The 22,540-nt window shown below is 35.7% G+C and overlaps 1 protein-coding gene and 1 non-coding gene across 6 annotated transcripts in view; both read right to left on the bottom strand.

The window, feature by feature from the left end:
* Positions 1-22,540, bottom strand: part of LOC122223115 (leucyl and cystinyl aminopeptidase) — a 101,203-nt gene that overhangs the window by 63,719 nt on the left and 14,944 nt on the right. For all 5 annotated transcript variants that reach the window (XR_006204057.1, XR_006204056.1, XR_006204055.1 and 2 more), the window contains one exon: positions 2,355-3,195. Coding sequence is in view for 2 of the 5 variants with exons in the window: in XM_042944264.1 (XP_042800198.1) it covers positions 2,355-3,195 (841 nt within the window). In the remaining 3 variants the exon portion in view is untranslated. Of the gene's footprint in view, positions 1-2,354; positions 3,196-22,540 lie in introns of those variants that run through there.
* LOC122202982 lies at positions 12,499-12,633 on the bottom strand. Its single transcript, XR_006195004.1, has one exon. It is a non-coding gene; the product is annotated as a small nucleolar RNA SNORA13 (small nucleolar RNA).

Genomic DNA, 22,540 nt, shown 5'->3' with positions numbered 1-22,540 from the left:
TGAGAGACTGAAGGACAAAGAAAACACATCCCTATCCTAAATTGTTTACTAGTTCTTTCAGCATCAGTTTATTATCTAGAATCTTAAGTATATCATCAACAACTTCTAGACTAAACTCCAAGGTCACTGGCCATTTCCCCTCTTAAATAACGTAGGTAAAGTTCCCTTACCACAAATACATGGTTGATATTTACATATACTCTGATTTCCCTATCAATAAGGAATATATCCCTAATTCTTTTATCTACTTATTTAATTATTCTTATTATACTTGGTGGAGGGGGTACAAAAAATTTCTCTAACAGAACTATGCAAAACTATGCAAAATTTGGAGAAAGGCAAAAAATTGTTTTGAATTCAAGTTTTCAGACACCTTGAAAGGCATAAATAATCTTCTCAAATTTATCTTCCATGAAGATATATAATTATGTGGGACACTCATTTGGCTGAAGCAGTCAGGTTAACAGATTTATATACTTTCTATAACAGCAGAGTTTTACAAACTAATTTGTTTTAATAGATTTAAAAACACTTGCTGGGGCACCTGGGTGGCTCTGTCAGTTAAGTATCCAACTCTTGATTTCAGCTCTGGTCATGATCTCATGGTTTGTGAGACAGAGTCCCATGTCGGGCTCTACAATGACAGTGTGGGGCATGCTTGGGATTCTCTCTCTCCCTCTCTCTGCCCCTCCCCAGCTCACACTTTCTCTCTCTCCTCTGTTTCAAAAATAAATAAATAAACATTTTAAAAACACTTGTTAGAAGCATTCTATTTTTTATTTTTAAGGGATTGTCTTCTCTATTTTTCTAGAATTTTCCACAACTCAATATAGCCCGTGGCAAGAGTCAACAAGTGACCATACCCAAAATCAGCTTTCTTTGTCATACATTTATTCCTTCCATTATACAGTAGGAGTAGACTCAAGGGACTCCAAGAGCAATAATGATTCAAAGAGGTGACTACTGGATTTGTCTTAAAGGTGTGTTTGCATTGTTTTTACGTATATCCTCTAATTCTTAGAGCTGATGAAGATTATAAAAGGAGAAGTAAAGCCAAGAAGCCATGGGCTGCCAGTATAATTACAAATTTGCTTTTAACGTTAGATCTCATGCAAGAGCCAGCATGCCATTTTTTAAGTAAAGGCAAAGAGAAAAAAATTATTATTTTTTAAAATTTGTTTTTAATGTTTATTTTTGTTTTTTAGACACAGAGAGAGAGCATGAACAGGGGAGGGTCAGAGAGAGAGGGAGACACAGAATCCGAAGCAGGCTCCAGGCTCTGAGCTGTCAGCACAGAGCCCAATGCAGGGCTCAAACTCACGAACTGTGAGATCATGACCTGAGCTGAAGTCAGTCACTTAACCGACTGAGCCACCCAGGCACCCCGAGAAAAAAATTATTTATCTGAATAGCTGTACAGATCTTGTTTTTTCTTTCTTCATTTAAGAAGGATCAAACAAGTTCCTTTAGATTTAAAATATTCATTTCTATTTTTCTCAATACATAAACATACATTTGCCAAATGGCCAGCTTCAGTAATTCACAAACTGGTATACAAAGTAATATGAGGGAATGCGCCAGCAAAATTAAGCACATCTATTAAGGACTTTGTGTACACCAGAGAAATGGTATTATTGCTACTTATGAATAACCTGTATACAGTGCGCACTGCATCTTTCCAGAAACTCAAATTCCAGAAACATTCTATGAATACTAAGATTAAAGTGTAAAATACATAAATAGCGAGAATACTTTTAAGTCACTTTTTTTAAACTAAATTAAGTCTGTCCTAGATTTTTTTAAATTCCATCAGAAATCCAAAATAGAGTGACTTTTTTTAATGAATAGCAAATATTAAGGACACTAAAAATGATATATGTAAGCATACAACAGTTCTTCCTGCCCTCTTTCTCCATCTCAATAAGCACCCCCTAAAAGTTCTGCACATTAGGAAAATAGATCTTAAAGAATTATCCATACTCTTCTTTTCTTCTTTGATTCCCATTGAGATATTGTTAAGGGACTGAAAACTACATTCATCTAAGATACGAAAAGCTCAAAATAACTTAAGTTGTGGTGATAGAGAATGTAACTGATAAAAATCTTTATCAATTTCCTTCCATCAGCATATCCCACTCCTAACATAATATATGACATATATGAGCATGATAGGTGCTCAAGGCTTTGACTAAAAAAGAAATAGTAGATGCTTCCAAATCACCATTCTATTTTGCACATAACCTCCTAAATTAAAAAAAAAATTCCAGTTAACATATCTGGTATGGGCAAAGGAATCCACATTAAAGAAGTCTTCACAGAGCAAAGAAGTAGAACCATTTAAGAGGGCTACATACTTTTTCTCATTACTTTCATCTGTATAGGAGATTCCATAGAACCCACAGTAAGAAGTAGATATATTTGCCGAATACTCTATCTTCAAGGTATAATTGTGTCCTTCAAGAAGAGCTTCAGGGGCAACAATTGCAATTTGTTCATGAAATGGGTATTCCAAGACCTCAACTTGTTTTTCTTGGCTTGAAACTGCTGACATAAAGGTCACTCTTGAAATATTATGGCCTGTACTGTGAAGAACGATATTCCACGTGGCCTGAAGAGCCTGAAGTGAAATTGTCACAGAACCCCTGAATGTCATCGAGGTTAGGTTTGGGTGTAGGTTAAGTTCATAGCGTAGTGGCATAATGGCGGTGGGAAGCCTGACTTGTGCCCACGGAAACAACTTTCCATTTGTCGCAACTGGCTGAATTAGTCCCATTGATTGGTTTTTTTTATGGCAGCCTTCTTTGGTAAAAGTACATCTGGGTAGTAAATAAATCACCATGATTATAGAAACGGCAACCACAATAAGAAAAACACAGATCGCCATGGTCCTCGCAGAGGGTACCGAACAAGTCCCATCTGGGCTCGGCCTGTAGCCAGTTGCACTGTTCCGAAGGCCTGAGCTTCTGTTCATGAAGGACATGCCCAGCAGTTTTGCAGATGACTCATAATCCTCTTCGTCCTCATCCATCTCATGCTCACCAAGACCCCGCACCAGCAGTCTTGAACCCCGGGGCTCATATTCCACCTCATCAGGCTCTAGAGGATGTAAACAGGGCTCTTTGGCTAAATCCACCACATCTGGTTCTTCCTCAAACATGCTGTTTTCAATCATATTCCTGGGGAGCTGAAGCAGATCTAAACAACCAAAACACAAGGACAAGGCAGAGTTAGAAAAAAAAAATCTCATAATAAAATGTCTACAAGCAAAACCACATTTAAACTAAGAATTCTTTTAACACTAAGGCTTATTTCCATCATGGAGTTACTGAATTAAATAAGATGCTTATAATTTTCTTTTATCATCCATTAGAAACTTAAGCATAGATAAAAGTATACCACAGTCATGAAATAAGAAAGCTAAATAAGCAGGCTAGTAACAAAAAAAGGCAGCTGAGACTAAATACTAATTTCCCGGGGCACCTGGGTGGGTCAGTTGGTTAAGCACCCAACTCTTGATTTCAGCTCATGGTCCCTGAGGTCAAGTCCCATGTCCAGCTGTGTGCTGACAGTGTGGAGCCACTTGGGATCCCCCCCCCCCCTCTCTGCCCCTGCCCCATTCACGCCCATGCTCTCTTTATCTCTCAAAATAAATAAACTTAAAAAAATTTTTCTTTGAATAAAACTTTTGGTTACATTCTAGGTGTGGGTTTAGCAAGCTGCCATTTTTCCACCTCCTGTGAATGACCTAGAAATGGAAGAAGAGTGATTATATAACATACCGCCTTAGGAATTTAATCTCTTAAACGTCAGATAGTGCCCCTACTTCTCATGACAAAGTTTTGTTTTGTTCTGATGGTTGTGTTTGGGCATCATCTACTTCATTATCAGAGCAAATATTGTTATAGTTGAACTTAATTTTTTTTTAACTCTTAATGAACTCGTAATGGTTAGAAATTTTCTGTGGTAGTTTTTAGTCCTGGCATATGCTGAAGAGTAGTTGCTTAATTTGTTTTTTCAAGATGTCTAAAAGGCTTTTACTGACTTTGTTTTTTTTTTTTTAACCTCATAAGAGAAAAGTATGTTGTCTTAACATTTGCCCATGTGTTTTGTTCTGTGTGAGATGTGATGTAGACAACAATGAGGTCTGCACAGTATGGTTTTATTTAATGAATTTCTAAACTAATTCTAGGTATAATCTCAGTTATATGTAGAGCACACCCATTCCTGAATCCATACCCCCTTAGAACTTTGTTTTTTATGTGTTTTGATTCCTCAGCAAAGCCTTGTTTAAAGCCCAGGGGTATTCTACTGTGTAACCATTTTAGCATCTCCTGTTTGCATTTCATTTACTTCAAATCTTTTGATAGGGATTGTCAGACATCTGCCAAATCCAAATAAGTTACTTTTATTATTTATCACCCATGAAGATTAATACTTGTGTAGAATTTTAATCTTTTAGAACTGGAATACATCACCTCCTCTGGTATAATTTACTGCACATTGGTGGCAGACTTTTGCATATGTGTACAGTATCAAGTTAAATACACCAAACCAGGGGAAATCACTCTTGTTAATAGGTAACCCATGAAGATTGTACTTCAAGCCCATTTAAGAAAATGCTGCTTTGGATTCTTTCGTCAGTACTTCGATCTTAACCTTAAATTGTATACAATGTAACATGATTACTCATTGCTCTAATGGGATGTTATTTGTATAGGAAGAAGGAATCCTATAGAAACAGGAAATTTTCTAAAACCTCTTAAATCCACATATACATGCTATCTATAAGCAAAAAACAAAGAATGTCCTAGTTGAAATTTTTCAGTTTTAAACAATGTAGGCCCATGTGGTAATAATCTAAGAAAACTGAAGACATTTCTTTTCATTAGATACCATGAACTGGTGCTCTCCTATGTTGTCTGTGAATCAGTGTCAATCCACAAACTGTTATCTACCTGTGACAGGATACATGTGGACAACTAACATTTAAAAAGTTTTATAGCAATCTGGGGCGCCTGGGTCGTTCAGTCGGTTGAGCGTCCGACTTTGGCTCAGGTCATTATCTTGTGGTTTGTGAGTTCAAGCCCCGCATCGGGCTCTGTGCTGACAGCTCAGAGCCTGGAGCCTACTTCGGATTTTGTGTATCCCTCTCTCTCTGCCCCTCCCCTCCCTCTCCTCTCCTCCTCTGTCTCTCTATATCAAAAATAAATAAATGTTAAAAAAAAAAGTTTTATAGCAATCTGTCAATAATTTTATGTCTGCCAAATTTAATCATTTAAAAAATGAAGCTTATAATTTGCATGTCTTTTTTAATGATGTCTTTCATCATTAAAAAATGATTCATTTTTTAAATGCTACAAAATTTATGCTACAGGTTAAAAATTAAAAAACAACCTTGATTCTTCGGCTCACATAACTTGGGAAGCAATGGCTTGACAATGGGAAGCAATGTAACTGTAATAGCAATCCAGGTCGATATGAAGTTCTCAATTATGACAGCAGAAGTAAAAAGGAGGGAATGATTACAAGTCATGTTAAAAAAAAGAGAATACCAAGGAATTGATGCTCCCTTGGGCCAGACAGTTCTGTAAGATGGACTGACAGGAGGAAGTCTATGTCAATTCCCAATATACATTCTGGCTTGGATAACTGGAAGAAAGAATGCCATTCACGGAGATTGATAATATAGGTTTCCAAATTCTCTCTCTTGGTGTTCTTTTTTTTTGGGGGGGGGTGGGGGGCGGTGTAGTGAGAACAGTTATAGGATGGCATTTGGTATGGGATACGATGTATTTAATACATCTGTCAGCCGGATGGAGATGTTTGATTAATGGCATATTATAAACACCTAATTTTAGAAAGAACTTCAAGTCCTGCCTCTTCCACTGACTGCTTGATCTCAAATGGGTTACAAATATCCCTTAGCTTCAATTTCCTCACCCATAAATGTGAAAAACATTACTATTTTCTAGGCCTGTTATGAGGACTATGTTATATGGATCTGGTCTCAAAACAGGGATTTATGGGGAAGATTCAGATTTCAGAATCACCTCTGTATACATAATGAAAACCGTGCAGATGAATGAGACTACTGAGAGGGAGGGAGGTAAGAGTCAGAGAGTATGAGCATTGAAGAGGTGGGCAGAGGAAGAGGGGCAAAAGAGGAGAGTAAGAAGGAATTTACTAGAGGTAAGAAAATTAGGACAGTAATATCCCAAAAAACAAAGGAAGTTTTCATGAAGGAAGTGGTCAGCATTAACTGTCTTTGAAACATCAAGTAAAATGAGGCCTAGAGAGGTTATGAGATTTGGCAACTAGGGAACCAGCGACTTTCATAAAGCACCTTCAATGGAATAGTGGAAATGGAAGCCTAACAGCCCAAAGAATGGAAAATCTACATGGGAAGGCAAGGGCTGCAGACTATTCTTTCAAGGTACACAGTTGTGTATCAAGAAAAAAAACATAGGGTCAAACTAAAAGATAATATGGCACAGAGAAAAGTCCTTTTGTTTTTTTGTTTGTTCGTTTGTCTGTGTTTAAGATGGGAATAACTTAAGCATGAAGGAAAAGTAAAGAATGACAAAACATGCAGGTGGATGAGTAGATGAGAGGAAATGTTAGAATAACATCCCACAGGGATGGGAAGATACCACAAAAACTCCGGGAGAGAGATTAACCTGGGTGAGAACTAGGCACTTCTCCTCTGAACCTGGGAGACAGAAGGTGAAGACAGAGAAGAAGCATGTACAAGAGCATGGAAAACTGAGGATGTGAACAGCAGAGAGCCTCCATGTTCTCTGTGACAGAGGAATCAAGGCCATCTGCCCGAAGGCAGTTGTGGGGAACGATAGGTGGCTTACGGAGGAAAATAAAGTACAAAAGCTTAGGCAGAGGACCAGGGAAAGTTGACCGAAGGACAAGCTATGGCTGAGAAGGTCAGTAAGTGCAGTAGAACTTCTCATACTACCAGTCTCCATAAATGCCTTTTAGCAGTACTCACCAGCCCAAGTCTAAAAGAAAAAAAAAAAAATGTATGTGTATTTTACCACAATTTAAAATGGAAAATATAAATGGAAAATATTTTTAAAGAGTAGAGACAGCAGATGGGTTAATCCAGGGTTAAATATGTAGAGAGGATGTGGTAAGAAGCTACAAGGAAAATGCATAGAAGGTGCTGGCAAGAGAGAAAATGATTAAATGAGGGGTTCAATTTAGAAAACACCAGAAAAAGTAAAGCTATGGCAAACAACATGGTGAGCAACTTGAATTAAAACAAGAAAACTTCCCACAAACTTTAATCCCTTTAAACTACCATCACATTTTCTGAGAAAATGAAATGAAATGGGGTATATTTTGAAATCAACAAGCCAAAACAAATTTAAAAGAATAGGCCTAATTTCAATAAGGCTTTTTGGGAAGATGCAAGATTGCTATATTCAATTAGGTATTATAGCAACTTGCTATATTCAAATTGGGCCTTAACAATAAAGAATTATGCTTCTTCTGAGGCCTCTCAGACATATTTAAACAGAGCTGAAAGCTCCAAGCATGAGACAACATTTATATTTTCTAGATCACTTCCAAAGGGAAAACGTCATTAAATTTCTGAAGTGACGACTAATTATCAAATAACATAACTATTTCCCCAATAAGCAATCCTCGACTATCAAAAAGATATTTTATTTTTTTAAAGTTTAATACTAAAAAGGCAAGAAAACAACTAGAATTCAGAACAAGAACAGTGATTTTTCTGTATGGATCTAATCTGACAAAACATTACCTAATCCCCTGACCCCCGCCACAGATGCACTCAAAGAAAACTTCTTCCTATTAATCACAATGCTCATGTTAAGTTACAAATCTAGATATATCATCTTCTCACCAGAATCTGAAGAGTAGACACTAAGAGACAAATTTTAAAGATGTTCTCAGTAGCTCCTTTCCCTGACACATCCTGTTTGCTTACACTTCAATGTATGAGCAGTGTCATAAAATATTAACAGAGAAAGTCCTATATGCATTTCTACTTTTACATAGTACTGCTTCAAAACCACATTTAATTTTCCATTTGACAGGCCCAAGGTCACAACCTAGGACGCACGGTCCATGTAAGGTCTTTCTTCTGTTCCCCTCTCCCTCTTTGTGTCTCTTGTGAATAGAGAAGACAGCAGTGAATGGGAGACTAGGGGTGGGAGGCAGAAAGATCAGAGAGAAATGGTCAGTTCATAAGCAACATAAGCTCACTTTATTTAGTTCTAAGAGAGACTAAGATTTAATTTTCCCTTTCAAGCTATCTCTAAAGTTCATTTTAACACATATAAAAATGCTGTGGGAGATTTCCACTTCCAATATGACACAGTAATTGGTACCAGACTTTTCTTCCTCTCATAAATGACTATTAAACTGGACAAAATAATGCAACTATTTTTAGCTACTGGATAAACGAGCAATACTGCGAGGCTACATTTGCTTGGCTTTCTGCCTTGGGACAATTTTCTAATTGTAGTATAGTGAGCTGGAGTCCAAGCAGAGCAGGGCTAGTGGCAGAGACAGGACACTAGAGAGGATGGAAATGCACAGAGTGAGGACCACAGAAGTTTGTACAGGGGTTCCCTGAGAATCCTCAACCAATGCTGAGTGTAAGTAACTACATAAGGCTTACAAAAGAGTATCTGTAATGAGGTTAATATGGAATAGAAATACTAGAGGTCAAGCAGCATAGGCAAACATTGCCAGTTTAACCCAACCTGAAGAAAGAGAACTCATTAACATTCTGCACATCAATTTGAAATGCCAGAAAGGCTTCACTTTAAGGGGAAAAGCACACCATAGAATAAGACCAACTCTAGATCCACATTAAAACAGTCTAAAACCAAGCCCTAAAGACCTAATAAAAACCATGAGGAAAAAACAATCTGGGGGAAGAGTTGTGCTAACTTAGAGGGGCCTGAGAAAAAAAACTTGAAAAAAAAGCTTTCCACAGATCTTCCCTAGCAAACCTATACAAGGTGATCAGCCAGCAACTAAACTGCCACTAAAACAAACAACACTGCAGAGAAATTAAAAAGAAAAAAAAATTCAGCATCTCTACAATGTATCAATCCTGTCCAATACATAATAAAAACATTTCTAGGCATTCAACAAAAATGTGACCCATAAGAAAAAATAAGTCATTAGAGACTGACTTTAAGTTGGCCCAAATACTGCATTTAGTAAAAACTTCAGAGCTGTTGTTTGAAAAATCTCTTAAATAAAGGAAAATATTTTTGAACAATAACAACAACAACAACAAGGGAGAATATATGAACAGATGAGAATCTCAGCAGAGAAACTAAAACTGCGAAAAAGGATCAATCGGAGAAAAAAAGGAAATTCTAGGACTAGAAGTTTCAAAAATTAAAATGAAAAACTCACTGAATGGACTTAATAGTAGATTGGAGATAGCAGAAAAAAGAATTCATGAACTTGACAGATTACTAACAATTACCAATTTGATAAACAAAGGAAAAAAAGACAAGAAAAATGAACACAACATCAGAAATTTGTGGGACAATATCAGATTGTCTAACATATGTAATAGGAGTCCCAGAAGACTCTGAAAATAAAGCAGAAAAAACATTTGAAGACATAATAGTTAACATTTTATTACGTTTGGTGAAAAACACTATTTACCAGGTCAGAAAAGCTCATCAAACTCCAAAGACAATAAATACAAAGAAAATCATATCTAGCTACTCAAACTGCTAAAAAGCAAAGATCAAATCTTTAAAGAAGCCTAAAAACAATATGTTACATACAAGAGAAAAATAAGAGTACTAACTTTTCACCAAAATAATGGAGGCCAGAAGATGTGAGAATGTTTTTAAGGGGCTGAAAGGGGAAAAAAAAAAAAAAAAGTTGCCAATTCAGATTTCTATATCCAGAGAAAATATCTCTCAAAAATAAGACAAAGATCTTTCAAATAAATTAAAGCTGATAAAATTAATCTCAAGCAGATGTGCACTACAAGATACTATAAAGCTTTGAGGGAAGTGATACCAGACAGAAACTCAGATCTGCAGGAAGGAAAGAACACCAGAAAAGATGAGTAAGTTGTTAAAAATAAAAAATGTATATATTTTATTCTTCTTCAAATTTCCTTAAAACACTATATATTAAAACTATTTGCTTAAATCAATAATATGTGGGAAGTTTTTAATATATATAAAAATAAAAAATATGACAACAAGAGCACAAAGAAGAGAGGGGGTGAATAAAAGGAATTATATTAAATTATATTTGTGAATTGAGAAGGGGAAATGCTAAGTGTCCAGTGAAAAGTAGGAAGTATAAAGTAAGAAGAGAGAATGGTCAGGTGTAAAATGTTAGATGGCATATTTTTTTAATATTAAATTTATTGTCAAATTGGTTTCCATACAACACTCAGTGCTCATCCCAACAGATGCCCTCCTCAATGCCCATCACCCACCATCCCCTCCCTCCCACTCCCCATCAACCCTAAGTTTATTCTCAGTTTTTAAGAGTCTCTTATGATTTCAACAATAGCCAAATTATGGAAAAAGCCTAAATGTGCATCAACTGATGAATGGATAAATGACATAATTTTGACAATAAACACACTTTAATAAGTTAAGGATGCATTTATTAGCCCTAGAATAATCAATAAAAAAGTAATTTAAAAGATGTATAGCTAAAAAGCCAATGAGGAAAATAAAATAAAATATTAAAAAATACCCAATTAACCCAAAAGGGGGCATCAAAAAAGACACAAAAACAATAATAAAAGGGACAAATAAAAATGATGGCAAAATCATAGATTTAAACACAACCGCATAAAAAATTTCATTAACTGTAAGTGGATTAAACATTTCAACTAAAGGACAGAGATTGTCACAATGGATTAAAAAAAGCAAGACTCCACTACACACTGTCTATAAAAGACACCTTTTAAATTTAAGGATACTATTAGGTTAACAAAGCAGAACAAAATTTTATAATGATAAAAGGAGAAATTCATCAGGATAAGATACCAAGCTTAAATATGTATGTATCTAATAAGAGAGCTTTAAAATTCAAAACAGAAAATGGCAAAACTCAAGAAACAGAAATATCCACAACCATAATTGGAGATTCTGTCATGTCTCTCTTTGTAATTGACAGAACAAGTAGACAACAAGTAGGTCCATAGACTATCTAAATACTACCAACTGATTTGGCCTAAAAGACATTTGTAGAATATTACACCAAACAACTGCAGAATACATATGTAACATTTACTAAGGTAGACCATACACTGAGCCAGAAAATAAATCTCAATAAACTTTAAAAGACTGAGTTTTTTTGAGACTGTGTTCTCTGACCACAGTAGAAATAATTTGAAAACCCAAAAATAATGAATTAGACAATGTGTAGATATTTGGAAAACAGAAAATGAACTTCTAAATAATTCAAAAATCAAAGAATAAACAATAACAGATTTAGAAAATACTTAAATAATTTTTTTTAATGAGAGGAATTTACTGCTTTAAATGCCTATATTAGAAAGACGTTTAAAATCAATGATATAAGTTTTCACCCTAAGAAACTAAAAAGAATAGTATAGTAAACCTAAGCAGAAAAAATAATAAAGAGCAGAAACCAATAAAGTAGAAAACAGAAAAGAAAATTAATAAAGCAAAAAATGCTGGAGGGCAGAAAAATAGTATTACTGGCTGTTAATCATATTTTCCTAGAAATTGGCCTTAAAATCAACATTATATCAGGTCCTTGTAGATCTCCAAGACCCATTTTTCACTTCTCAAAAGTCTGGTTAGGTTAATGTAACAGAGGAATCAGAATTGGGTCCTGGACTACACACAGAGATCCTCTTTCACAAGCCCCACCGCCTTGTATCTGTCCCTCCTCCAAGAGTATCTGGTAAAAAAAAAAAAAAATCATTTAGCCAGTGTTAATGCTAGCTCTACCCAAATTTAGAAAAATCCATGTTCTCCCCCCTTCTTTAAAATAAAAAGCTAGATTTTTTTTGTAAATTCAAGTATTTAAAAGGAATTGGAGAGCTATTATATTTTTAATTTTTTTTTTAATGTTTATTTATTTTGATAGAGAGAGAAAGAGAGCGCAAATGGGAGAGTGGCAGAGAGAGAGGGAGACACTCAGAATCCCAAGCAGGTTCCAGGCTCTGAATTGTCTGCACAGAGGACACGGGGCTCAAAGTCAGACACTTAACCAACTGAGCCACCCAGGAGCCCCAGGAGCTATTATTTAAAGGACACTTCTTAGAATCTCTTCAAAGTAGAAAGTATTCTTTTACAAAAAAAAAAAAAAAAATCAAAAACAAACAAGAAAAACTGTGCTTAACTCATCTATTTCTGTATTTAGATTTTTGTATATTTTTTCTTAAAAAGAAAAATCAGTCCTCTTCTAAACCCTTTAAGAGAAACTATACATTTAAAAGCAGAGTTAAGATCACTTGTGTAAACAAATTAATATAAAAGGATAGACTCTTACTTTATGCAGCTCCTACACCAACAATATTCAAATTAAAATTCAAGGGCAGGAAAAGGCTGCAAAGCTTCCACCGTTTTTGACACCACATTCACTAGTTTCCAAAAGTGAATTGGCAACACAAAGGCTACCAGAAAAATCTCTTTTTAAGTGTCCATTTGAAATTTAACTGAAATTAACTCAATAAGAAAAAGAAAAAGCAAAAAAAAGGGGGGGGGAGGGTCTCATTTTTAAGCATTTGCTTTCAAGTGCTTACTTTATTTAGAGTAAATCACAACTCAAGTTCATTCTGCAGAAATACAACCATCCCTACAGGGTCCTGAAACCAATCTCCATAGCCTTTGTTCTGAAACTCAGGAACCCAAGGGCCAAACCTATATTTAAACTAACTAAATCATTCCTCAGCTCTCAGCCATGCTTCAACAAATCCCTAAGCACATACAAACATGCACAGTGCCTGCTCTGTCTCAGACGAGTATGTGAGACCACACACGTGTAACACGCGTCTCAGTTTCTCTCAAACTTGCATGGCTGTTGTGGCCACTTCCCTTTTGTATTCTTAGCGCACCCTCTTCACTCTCCTCAGCTCACGGGTCTCTCTTTTCCTGCTCTTTATTACACTACTCCAATGTAATCTTTCCAAATCCCTAGTTTCTTTCACCTTTTAAAAATCAATTCAACTATTACTAGAACAAATGTCCTCCTGTGACCCATTCCCCTACTCTCCCTAAAATAGTACACCATAAAAATTAAAATGCCTAGCTGTTCTCTTAGGATGAAAAGGTTAGAAAGACTGCAATAAAGAAATGCTTAAAATGAGCCCTTAAAAAAATAACCCAGCGAGACTTTCACAGGTAATACTTTTTTTCCCCTATGGTAGCTCCTGAGACAATCTAGGAAAAGCAAGTTGATTTATAGTAAACTTGACATTATCTAGTCATCATTCTAAAGTAATCCTGCCAACTTGATTGTTTATCCAGGACGTGCTTTCTTCTTTAGTAGCCACTGTCCACAGAGTTGTGTTTATAATTAGACTGTGTGGTGTTAATTATGCTGGCTGCCCTGCCAATGTTCTACAGCAACTACAGGGAGAGATCAAAACAATCATTCCAAATCATGAGTCACCTCACTCTTTCCATACTACAAACCCCTGGCAGTCTCTCAAACTTGGAAAATGGAAGTTGTGCACACTATACGCTTATACGGCCTTTCACACTTAGGATGAAATACTAAGTTCCAAAACCTGCTCCATACTTTTTTCTAGAATAACATACATTTTAATCCTGTAACTTTTTGCTTATTACAGAATTACAGGTTGAAGATGAGAAGGTTTAGAAAAATTTCAAGGCTTAGTTTACCCTACAGAGAAGGGAATTTCTGCAGAAGTAAACTATAATTATAGATTTTGTTTCACATTTAAACAGTTCCTCCAAGGGAGGGGCTCTTATCTCATTCATCTTTATATCCCTGGAGCCCTGCAGGAAAAAAAGCCTGTAATAAATGTTGAAATGAAAGTACCAACACTCAACACATTAAAATTAAGTATTAATTAACGAAAATTACCTCCAAGGCCACTCATAAATTCTCTGAAGGCTGAACCGAAGCTTGGAATAAGACAGAATTAATATGTTAGCCATGAGGTTAAGAAGGTCCTCTAACACCTGCTGTGGGGCTGGGTCCTAAGTCAGCAGGGCCTAGTACTACTTCAGTGATTATGGGCTCTGAGTCACTGCCTTTCTTTTCTACTAGACCCGGATTCTTCAGACTTATTACATTTCCTCCTCTTTCTTCAAAGCTAGGACATAATTTAAATCAGTTATGGTTTAGGAGACATAAAGTATAATGCTGAGGAACCTGTGGATTCTAGTTCTGGCTCCAGAACTTAGTTGGGATCTCAGTGTTCTTATCTGGTAAAATGGAGATAACTGCCCTGTCTACTTAGACTATCATAGGGGTTACATGAAATAAGTGGGTCATAACACTCTGCAAACTATGAAGTGCCACATTCATAGTTTGTTGCTACTATATTAAATAGCCACAGTCGGAACTTCAAAATCTCAAGCCAGTAAACACATCCTTTTTTAGCCAAGCACTCTAGCATTTCTCTTTAAGATGCATCAGTACAATTTTCCCCCTCACACCTTTTACTATAAAAGATGATTCTTAAATGCCACTCACAGCACATGTCATTAGATAAATTCATAAAATAAGTAAAGTCCAGAAACTCCATTTTGTCTTACTTCCATAAATACCAAATGATAACATAAGCAACAATTCTGGCCTCTTGACGTCTTGTAAGATCAGCATCAGCAATATCTATAGAGGCTTTCAGCCAGTGTAAAACAGGATAACTTGAGATAATTCTGTATCACAGAGATTTTAGTACACAGGTTTTATGTTTTAAGTCATTTGACTTCTAATATATTTGCCAAATGGCTGTCTTGATTGTAAAGACACTACAACCTTTCCCAAAATATCCCTAGGGATTAAGTGCATCTAAAGGCCATGCTCATTTACTATAATTACATTTACACAATAAAACTCAGATAACCAATGACAGCTACAATTTATAAGAAGGCAATTTAAATCATATAATGGTCACATTGTGACTGAAATAACCAAAAGGGCATTACACAGACATGAATTTTACTTTACCAAACTAAAACACTCAGTCAATAAATTTATCACCATCTTCAAATTGTACACCACATTATATTTATTCAGTCTAATCACAGCTGTTACTTTCTGTGCAGTTGTGTAGTCCTATAAGCAAAAATCAACACTTCAGTGCAGGATGGCAGCAACAAAGAAGATGAGTTTGCTAGTTTAATGTTGCAGCTATGAAGCACATTATTTTAAATATCTATCAAGTAGGGGTGCCCGGGTGGCTCAATCAGTTAAACAAACATCGAACTTCAGCTCAGGTCATGATCTCGCCATTCCCGAGTTTCAGCTCCCCATGTCGGGCTTTGTGCTGACAGCTCAGAACCTGAAGCCTGTTTCAGATTCTGTGTCTTCCTCTCTCTCTGCCCCTTCTCTGCTCATGCTCTATCTCTGTCTCTGTCTCTCTCTCTCACACACAAAAATAAACATTAAAAAAAAACCCTTTAAATATCTATCAAGGAGAACACTGAACATGAAAAGGAGGCATTCTACTAGAGAATGCCAAAGACCAAAAAGTATCAAATACAAACATGAGCTATAGCACATAAAGAATCCTGCCACAAAATGCTTCAGATACAGGATTCAATGTAAAGGATCAAGGAGAGGGACAAATAAACACCTGTAGTTTAATTCAAACCTTAACTGTAAAACAAGAATTAAGAAGAGTAGTTTCCTTCAGTAAATAAAGAAAATTCTCTACCTCAACAAAGTAGATGTTCTTTTAACTTATGTCCACTTAAACCTCCACATTAACAAATGCTGTTCATTCCCCCCTGAAAGACATTTTCTGATGCCAAGTGTCCACTGAATGTCTAAAGGGCTACTCTCTAGAAGATTCAAGCACTTATGTCCCCACCAGGGCAGTTGTATTCTTGCCAAGAATTAGTTGTTCTCCAATCAATTTATGCTAGTTAAAATTATAACTGTAGTTATGTAAATAAGTACTGCATTAAATGAAAAAAAGAATGAAAACTGCTTCTACGAAAGCTGAGTATGCAGCAGAAAGACCCCACAAAAATGAGTCCCCAAAATAACACAGCTGCCAGATTAGGTATTAGCAAGTAAAACAAAAAGATTAGGGGAGGAGGGCCCTACAGAAGAATTTTGCTCCCAGCCTTCAAAGTGTCTTAAGTTCTCAAACCAGTTGAAAAATAACGAAGACCTATAAATTACAGTTGCGTCACAAACAGCACATATCATATACAAGATGAAATATTGTAGAACTCTAATCAGTGGACCTGTATGCAAAATAAAAGCTTTAGTCAATAAGATAATACTAGTAACTAAATTAACACATTTTGATTTGAAATGCTAAAGCAATGTTATTTTTTTATGATTGCCATTTTTATCTAGGTTTTCAAAGTTATTCATTATATTTGAGATCATGTTAAAGGGAAAGTGATCTAAATTTAAGGTTCACCCTAACAGTTCATTCCAACAAACCCCACACACACATCTAAGTTCCCCCAAACACAAATCATAATGGGTACATCCACTTGTGAATGTCTAAAGAATAATCTTTCTATAACACCTAAGAACTTTGCTCTGCAGTTATACTTACTGATAAGTTTAAACTATAGAATGTTTAAAATCATGTCTCATCAATACATGTCAAAACCTAAAATAAGTTACTTGACCAAATAACTCCATAAGAGAAATGCATCCTAAGAGTAACTGCAGAAAAATATATATGTAAGAATGTTTACAGCAGTCTTGTTTACAGAGCAACAGAAAGGAAATAATCGAAGTATGTGACGACGGTATATTCATACCTAATAAAGTATTATACAGACATAAAAATTATTTACATCATAAAACTTATTTACATCTATTTTAAACATGGAAAGGTATTCAAAATATAGTATTAAGAGGCAGGTTATGGAATTTTAAATAAATAAATATTCATCCAGTTGGAAACACTGTAAATAAAAACGTAAATACTGGTTATTTCTGGGAGTTATGAGTATGTTGGGTGTTTTTAGTATCTATATTTTCTACTTTTTAAATGTATAAAAATAGGAGAACCCCCTTGAACATGTACAGATCATGTTTTAATCTATGAAGATCTAAAGTTAATAAAATGATGAAAAATTATCAACACTGTTGAGGTGTCTTAAAAATGGCCCTGGGGGCACCTGGGTGGCTCAGGTGGTTAAGCGTCTGACTTTGGCTCAGGTCATGATCTCGTGGTTCATGGGTTCAAGCCCCACATCCGGTTCTGTACTGGTAGTGCAGAGCTTACTTGGGATTCTCTCTCTCCCTCTCTCTCTCAAAATAAATAAATAAACTTAGAAATGGCCCTGGATGGTGAAATCAGGAAACCTGGACACCAGGTAGAATGTACCATTAATCTCTGATGGAACCTCCTATTCAGAGGTGGAGTCTGCATCCACCTTGAATCTAATGGCCTTATAACTTGTTTCAATCAATGGAATGCAGACGTGACACTGTACAATTTCCAATCCTAGTTTTAAAGGGCCTTGTTGCTTTCATTATTTCTCTTTTGCTGACCTGAGAGCCCCATGAGAATAAATCTGAGCTAATGTCCTTATGGATGAGGAACCACATGGAAAGACAAGTCCAGCCAACAGGCAGCACCAACTGCCAGATATGCCAGTTAAGCTATTTTAAATCTTCCAGTTCCAAATTAAGCTGCCAAATGATGGCTGCTACAAGTGACCCCAGGCAAGATCAGTGGAAGAAACATCCAGCTGAGCCCAGTACAAATTGTTGACCTACAAAATAGTGGGCAAATAAAATTGGTTATTATTTTAAGCCATTAAGTATTGTCATTTGTTACACAGCAACAGATGAATGATTTATCCATCCTCTACACACTATACTATTAATATTGTGGTGTACATTTCTTACACAATCCCCTAAGATCACACTACACATACTAGTTCTACGATTCTGTGACATCTTGGAAATGGGAACAGAAGCAGGGCCTCATGGTTAGACTCCAACTCAGACACATAAGAATAGAACATCCGGTATTCAGAACACTCAGCATTCTTTGTACAAAACTGTGTGCAACTGTGAGCTTTCCCTCCAAGGGCTTTGAGGAAAACTTGAAGTACATGACTTCATTGTTTCTTACTGCCTTATCAATAGATGTGGGGATGCTATGCCTGGGGCCCTAGTACAGGACCAGGGCAAACAATGAAAAAAGTAAGACCAAGTTCGTTATCAAAACCATCATCTTAACACCACCACAAATAGTGATAAAAACCAACATTCACTAAGGGCTTTAGCATGTGCTAACAATGCACTGGGCACAGCAGAGTAGTTAGGAATGTCTCTGAAACTACACTGCTATGTCATTCCCGTGTAACCTTGATTGAGCAAGTTAGTTCATCTTTCCAAGTTCAGTTTGCTCATTTGTAAGATGGAGATAATAACAGTACCTATCTGAGTTTTGAGAATTAAATGAGATATGTATAAAACATTTAGAACAGAGCCTAGCACATATTAAAGTGCTAAATAATTATTAGCTTTCGGTATTATTAATCAGGATTTTACATATGTCAACTCATTTAATTTAATCCCCACAACATTTTATAGATGAAGAAGTGGGAATTGGAGAGTTAGATAACTTGCTAGTGAGTGGCATGGCCAAATTTCAAACCCATATTTTTCTATGGTAGCTAAACCCTTCAAGACCATGTGCCATGACTTAAAATAGGCCAGGGAAGTCAAACCAGGTCCCATGTACAGAGAAATGCCTCATGGCTTAGCAGCCTCTGGATCTGGGCTGGGTGGTCACAGAGCCATCCCCACATCAGAGCTGAAGAGCTGCGAAGAGGGTTAGGATGGTGTTAGAGATCCACAAAACTACTGCCATGTGTCAAACAACGGCACTATAGTTTCTACAACTCTTTCAGCCAGGCATTTAGTGGGTACTGAAAAAGTACTGCTTGATTTTGCCCAATTTACATTCCCTGTTACAACTCCATCCTGGGCAGTAAATCGAACTTGATCCCTCTTTCATTAGGATTCTGAAATTATCCAAATACAACACAGTTACCCATTTCACTGAAACTTTATTTTTTGCTAGTTCACAAAACTAGAAGCTTTTTATGAGACACTCTAAGCCCGTTATATTCTACAGATTATTAACTTTTGTTCAAAATTATTCAGCTACTTAGTTAAAACGAATGAAAACAAGATTTTTTGAATTTTTAGATTTTAATTTTTCTACAAGGAAGATGGAAGTGAAACAACGACTGAGTTTAACCCACACAACTGCACAGCTAAGTTTAGATCAACCCAAGTTCAGCTCAATGATTTTGAAAACAACCACTTTCTGAGACTTACAGGAAATGGTTAAGCAACCACAGAGAAGTCATTTGTTCTTGCACCACAGCAGACACATTTTTTTTTAATGAGTCCTTTTCAGATAATAGAACTTTATAACATTGTACAAGCACTCATCAACCTAAAGAGCAAGTCTACAAGATGCTACGGTTATTACTTTATTCTAGATACTCTATTTCCTTTGAAAAGAGCAAAGAACTATGAAATACTTTTTTTAAATGAGTTTTTACATTTCATAATAAAATGAATTCTCAAGACTTTAAGACCAAACCAGAAAAATAAAAATCATTGCAGGGGAACAGACAAGCTGACATTTCAAGACTGAGCAACATGGTTCCATGCTGTTCTCAGACAAAACAGAGGCTAGATATGATAGAAAAAAATTATATTCCTAGAGAAATTTCTCATGTTCTACTATAGAACATTTTTTGAGAAAATCTATTTGCTGTCTCCTTTTACCCTATAGTACTAGTTGAATCATGATACAGGAAAATGTGACACTTGGGATGACGGAATCTGCATAATTATAAATAAAGTAGTTTTCTGGCTAAAAGATAAAGCCTGACTAATTTTTAAAATTTGTGGGTTTTTAAGAAAATTTTTAATGTTTGTTTATTTTTGAGAAAGAGAGAGAGAGACACAGCATGAGCTCAGGAGAGGGAGGCACAGAATCTGAAGTAGGCTCCAGGCTCAGAGCTGTCAGCACAGAGCCCAACATGAACTGTGAGGTCATAACCTGAGCCAAAGTCAGACACTTAACCTATTGAGCCACCTCGGTGCCCCTTAAAATTTGTTTTTTAATGCAAATATTTCTAACACATTTTATTATTTTCCTATCTTCTTACAAAGACTGATCTCAACATATAGTCATCATTGGGAAAAAATAACTGCAATGCTATTTGTTGGGACACAGAACTCACTGTCCCAACTGATAAAAGAATACTAATATAGGAAATGATGCTCCCATACCCCAAACACCAAAGTGGCCAATTTGTTTAAAAATATATTTCAATTAGCAACTTAAAATTTTACAGCAAATTTGGGACACCTGGATGGCTCAGTAAGTGTCCCACTTTTGATTTCGGCTCTGGTCATGATCTCACCGGTTTGTGAGATTAGACCCGTGTCAGTCTCTGTGCTGACAGTATAGAGCCTGCTTGGGATTCTCTTTCCCTCCCTCTCTGTTCTCCCCTGCTCGCTTGCTCATTCTCTCAAAAATAAACTTAAAAAAAAAGTTTACAGCCAATCATATCGTGTGAGATTTTTTTTTTTTTAATTATACTTTAGATTTATTCACTGAACCAAGTTTCACTGCAGCTCTTTCTTTACTGCAGTTATTTTTCAGGGGATTTATAAGCGAAACTGAAGATCAATTTTGATTATGATTCACATACCAGACAGTAAATATTTCTTGAAGACAAATTACTCTGTTTGAAGAACCCGGAGAAAAGAAAGATTGAGAAAAAAAAAAATGAGCAGTGCCACAGGGATCTGTAAGAAGGTATCAAAAGGACTAACATATATGTAATTGGGAGTCCCAAAATGACAGGATAAAAACATTGAGACAGAAAAATTATTAAGAAATAATGGCCCCAAACTTTGCAAATATAGTGAAAGACACACATTTATAAATTCAAGAAGTTCAATGAACCTTAAAAATAAAAGGACCAAAGACAACCAAACCAAGACACAAACTTCTAAAAACCAAAAGTAAAAAAACAAAACAAAAAAAAAAAAAAAACAAAAAACAAACAAACCACACTTGCAACTAAATGGGAAAAGAGTGATATGTTACATATAGGGTAACACCGGTACAAATACCATGAGTTTTTTGCTTTTGTTTTTGTTTTTTTTAGGTAAACTCTACCCCAATGTGGGGCTCAAACTCACAACCCAGAGATCAAAAGTCGCATGCTCCACAGACCAAGCCAGCCAGGTACCCCTCCATGAGTTTCTTAACAGAAAACCATGAAAGCCAGAAAATGATAGAGCAACATCTTTATTGCTTTTACATATATGGAACTGTTATTATATATGTTTGTGTAATATACATAATACATGTTCTATATTACACAGATATATTTATACCTTTGTGTAAACATGTCTCCAGAATACATAAACAACTTCTATAATCCCTAACCAACTCTTGAACAGCCATTTCACAAAAAAAAAAAAAAAAAAAAGATGAACTACCGCCAAAAAAAAAAAAAAATACATTCAATATCAGTAGTCATCAGGGAAATGCTATTAAAACCACACTGCGATACACACACTGGATTGGCTAAAATTTTTAAAATTAATCATACCAAATTTTGGTAAGGATGTAGAGAATAAGCACTCTCAAACACCACTGATGGAAATGTAAAATGGTAAAACCCGTTTGGAAAACAGTTGCCAGTTTCTTAAGTTAAAACAAACAGCTCCTAGTTAATCCAACCAATCAACTCCAAGGCATTTACCTAGAAGAAACTAAAACAAATGTCTACACAAAGACTTGTATTTGAGTCTTCACAACAGTTTCATTTGTAATAACTCAAAGCTGGAACCAAATGCCCATTAAGAGGTAAATGGATAAACAAAGAATGGCATATCAATACAATAGAATACTATTCAGCAATTTAAAAAGAAAAAAGAGAAAAAGGAACTACTGATAGAACATGGATATTTCAAAATAAATTATGCTAACTGTAAGAAGCCAGGCGAAAAAAGACAGTCTATGATTCCATTTATACAAAATCTATATAATTCCATTTATATAAAATTCTACAGAATTAGAAAGTAAACCAATCTATGGTAACAGAAAGCAGGTCAGTGATTGCCTAAGAATGGGAATGGAGGGAGGAATAAATTATAAAGCTTTCTGGTTTTGCTTTGACTTTAAATTTTAAAAAGGTAACACCAAGAATGAGGAATATGCGACACTTCAGTACTCTGATTTTAATTATAAAAAGGCCAATCTGAGAGGTTTATTTGAACAATAACTACTCATTGGCAGACACCAGACTTTAGACCTTTGTTCCAAAATGGCTTTTTTTCCGCTCACAAAAAAGGAAGC

Source organism: Panthera leo, chromosome A1, assembly GCF_018350215.1.
Source record: "Panthera leo isolate Ple1 chromosome A1, P.leo_Ple1_pat1.1, whole genome shotgun sequence".
NCBI classification, from domain to species: domain Eukaryota; kingdom Metazoa; phylum Chordata; class Mammalia; order Carnivora; family Felidae; genus Panthera; species Panthera leo.
This window is presented reverse-complemented; position numbering and strand designations above follow the sequence as displayed.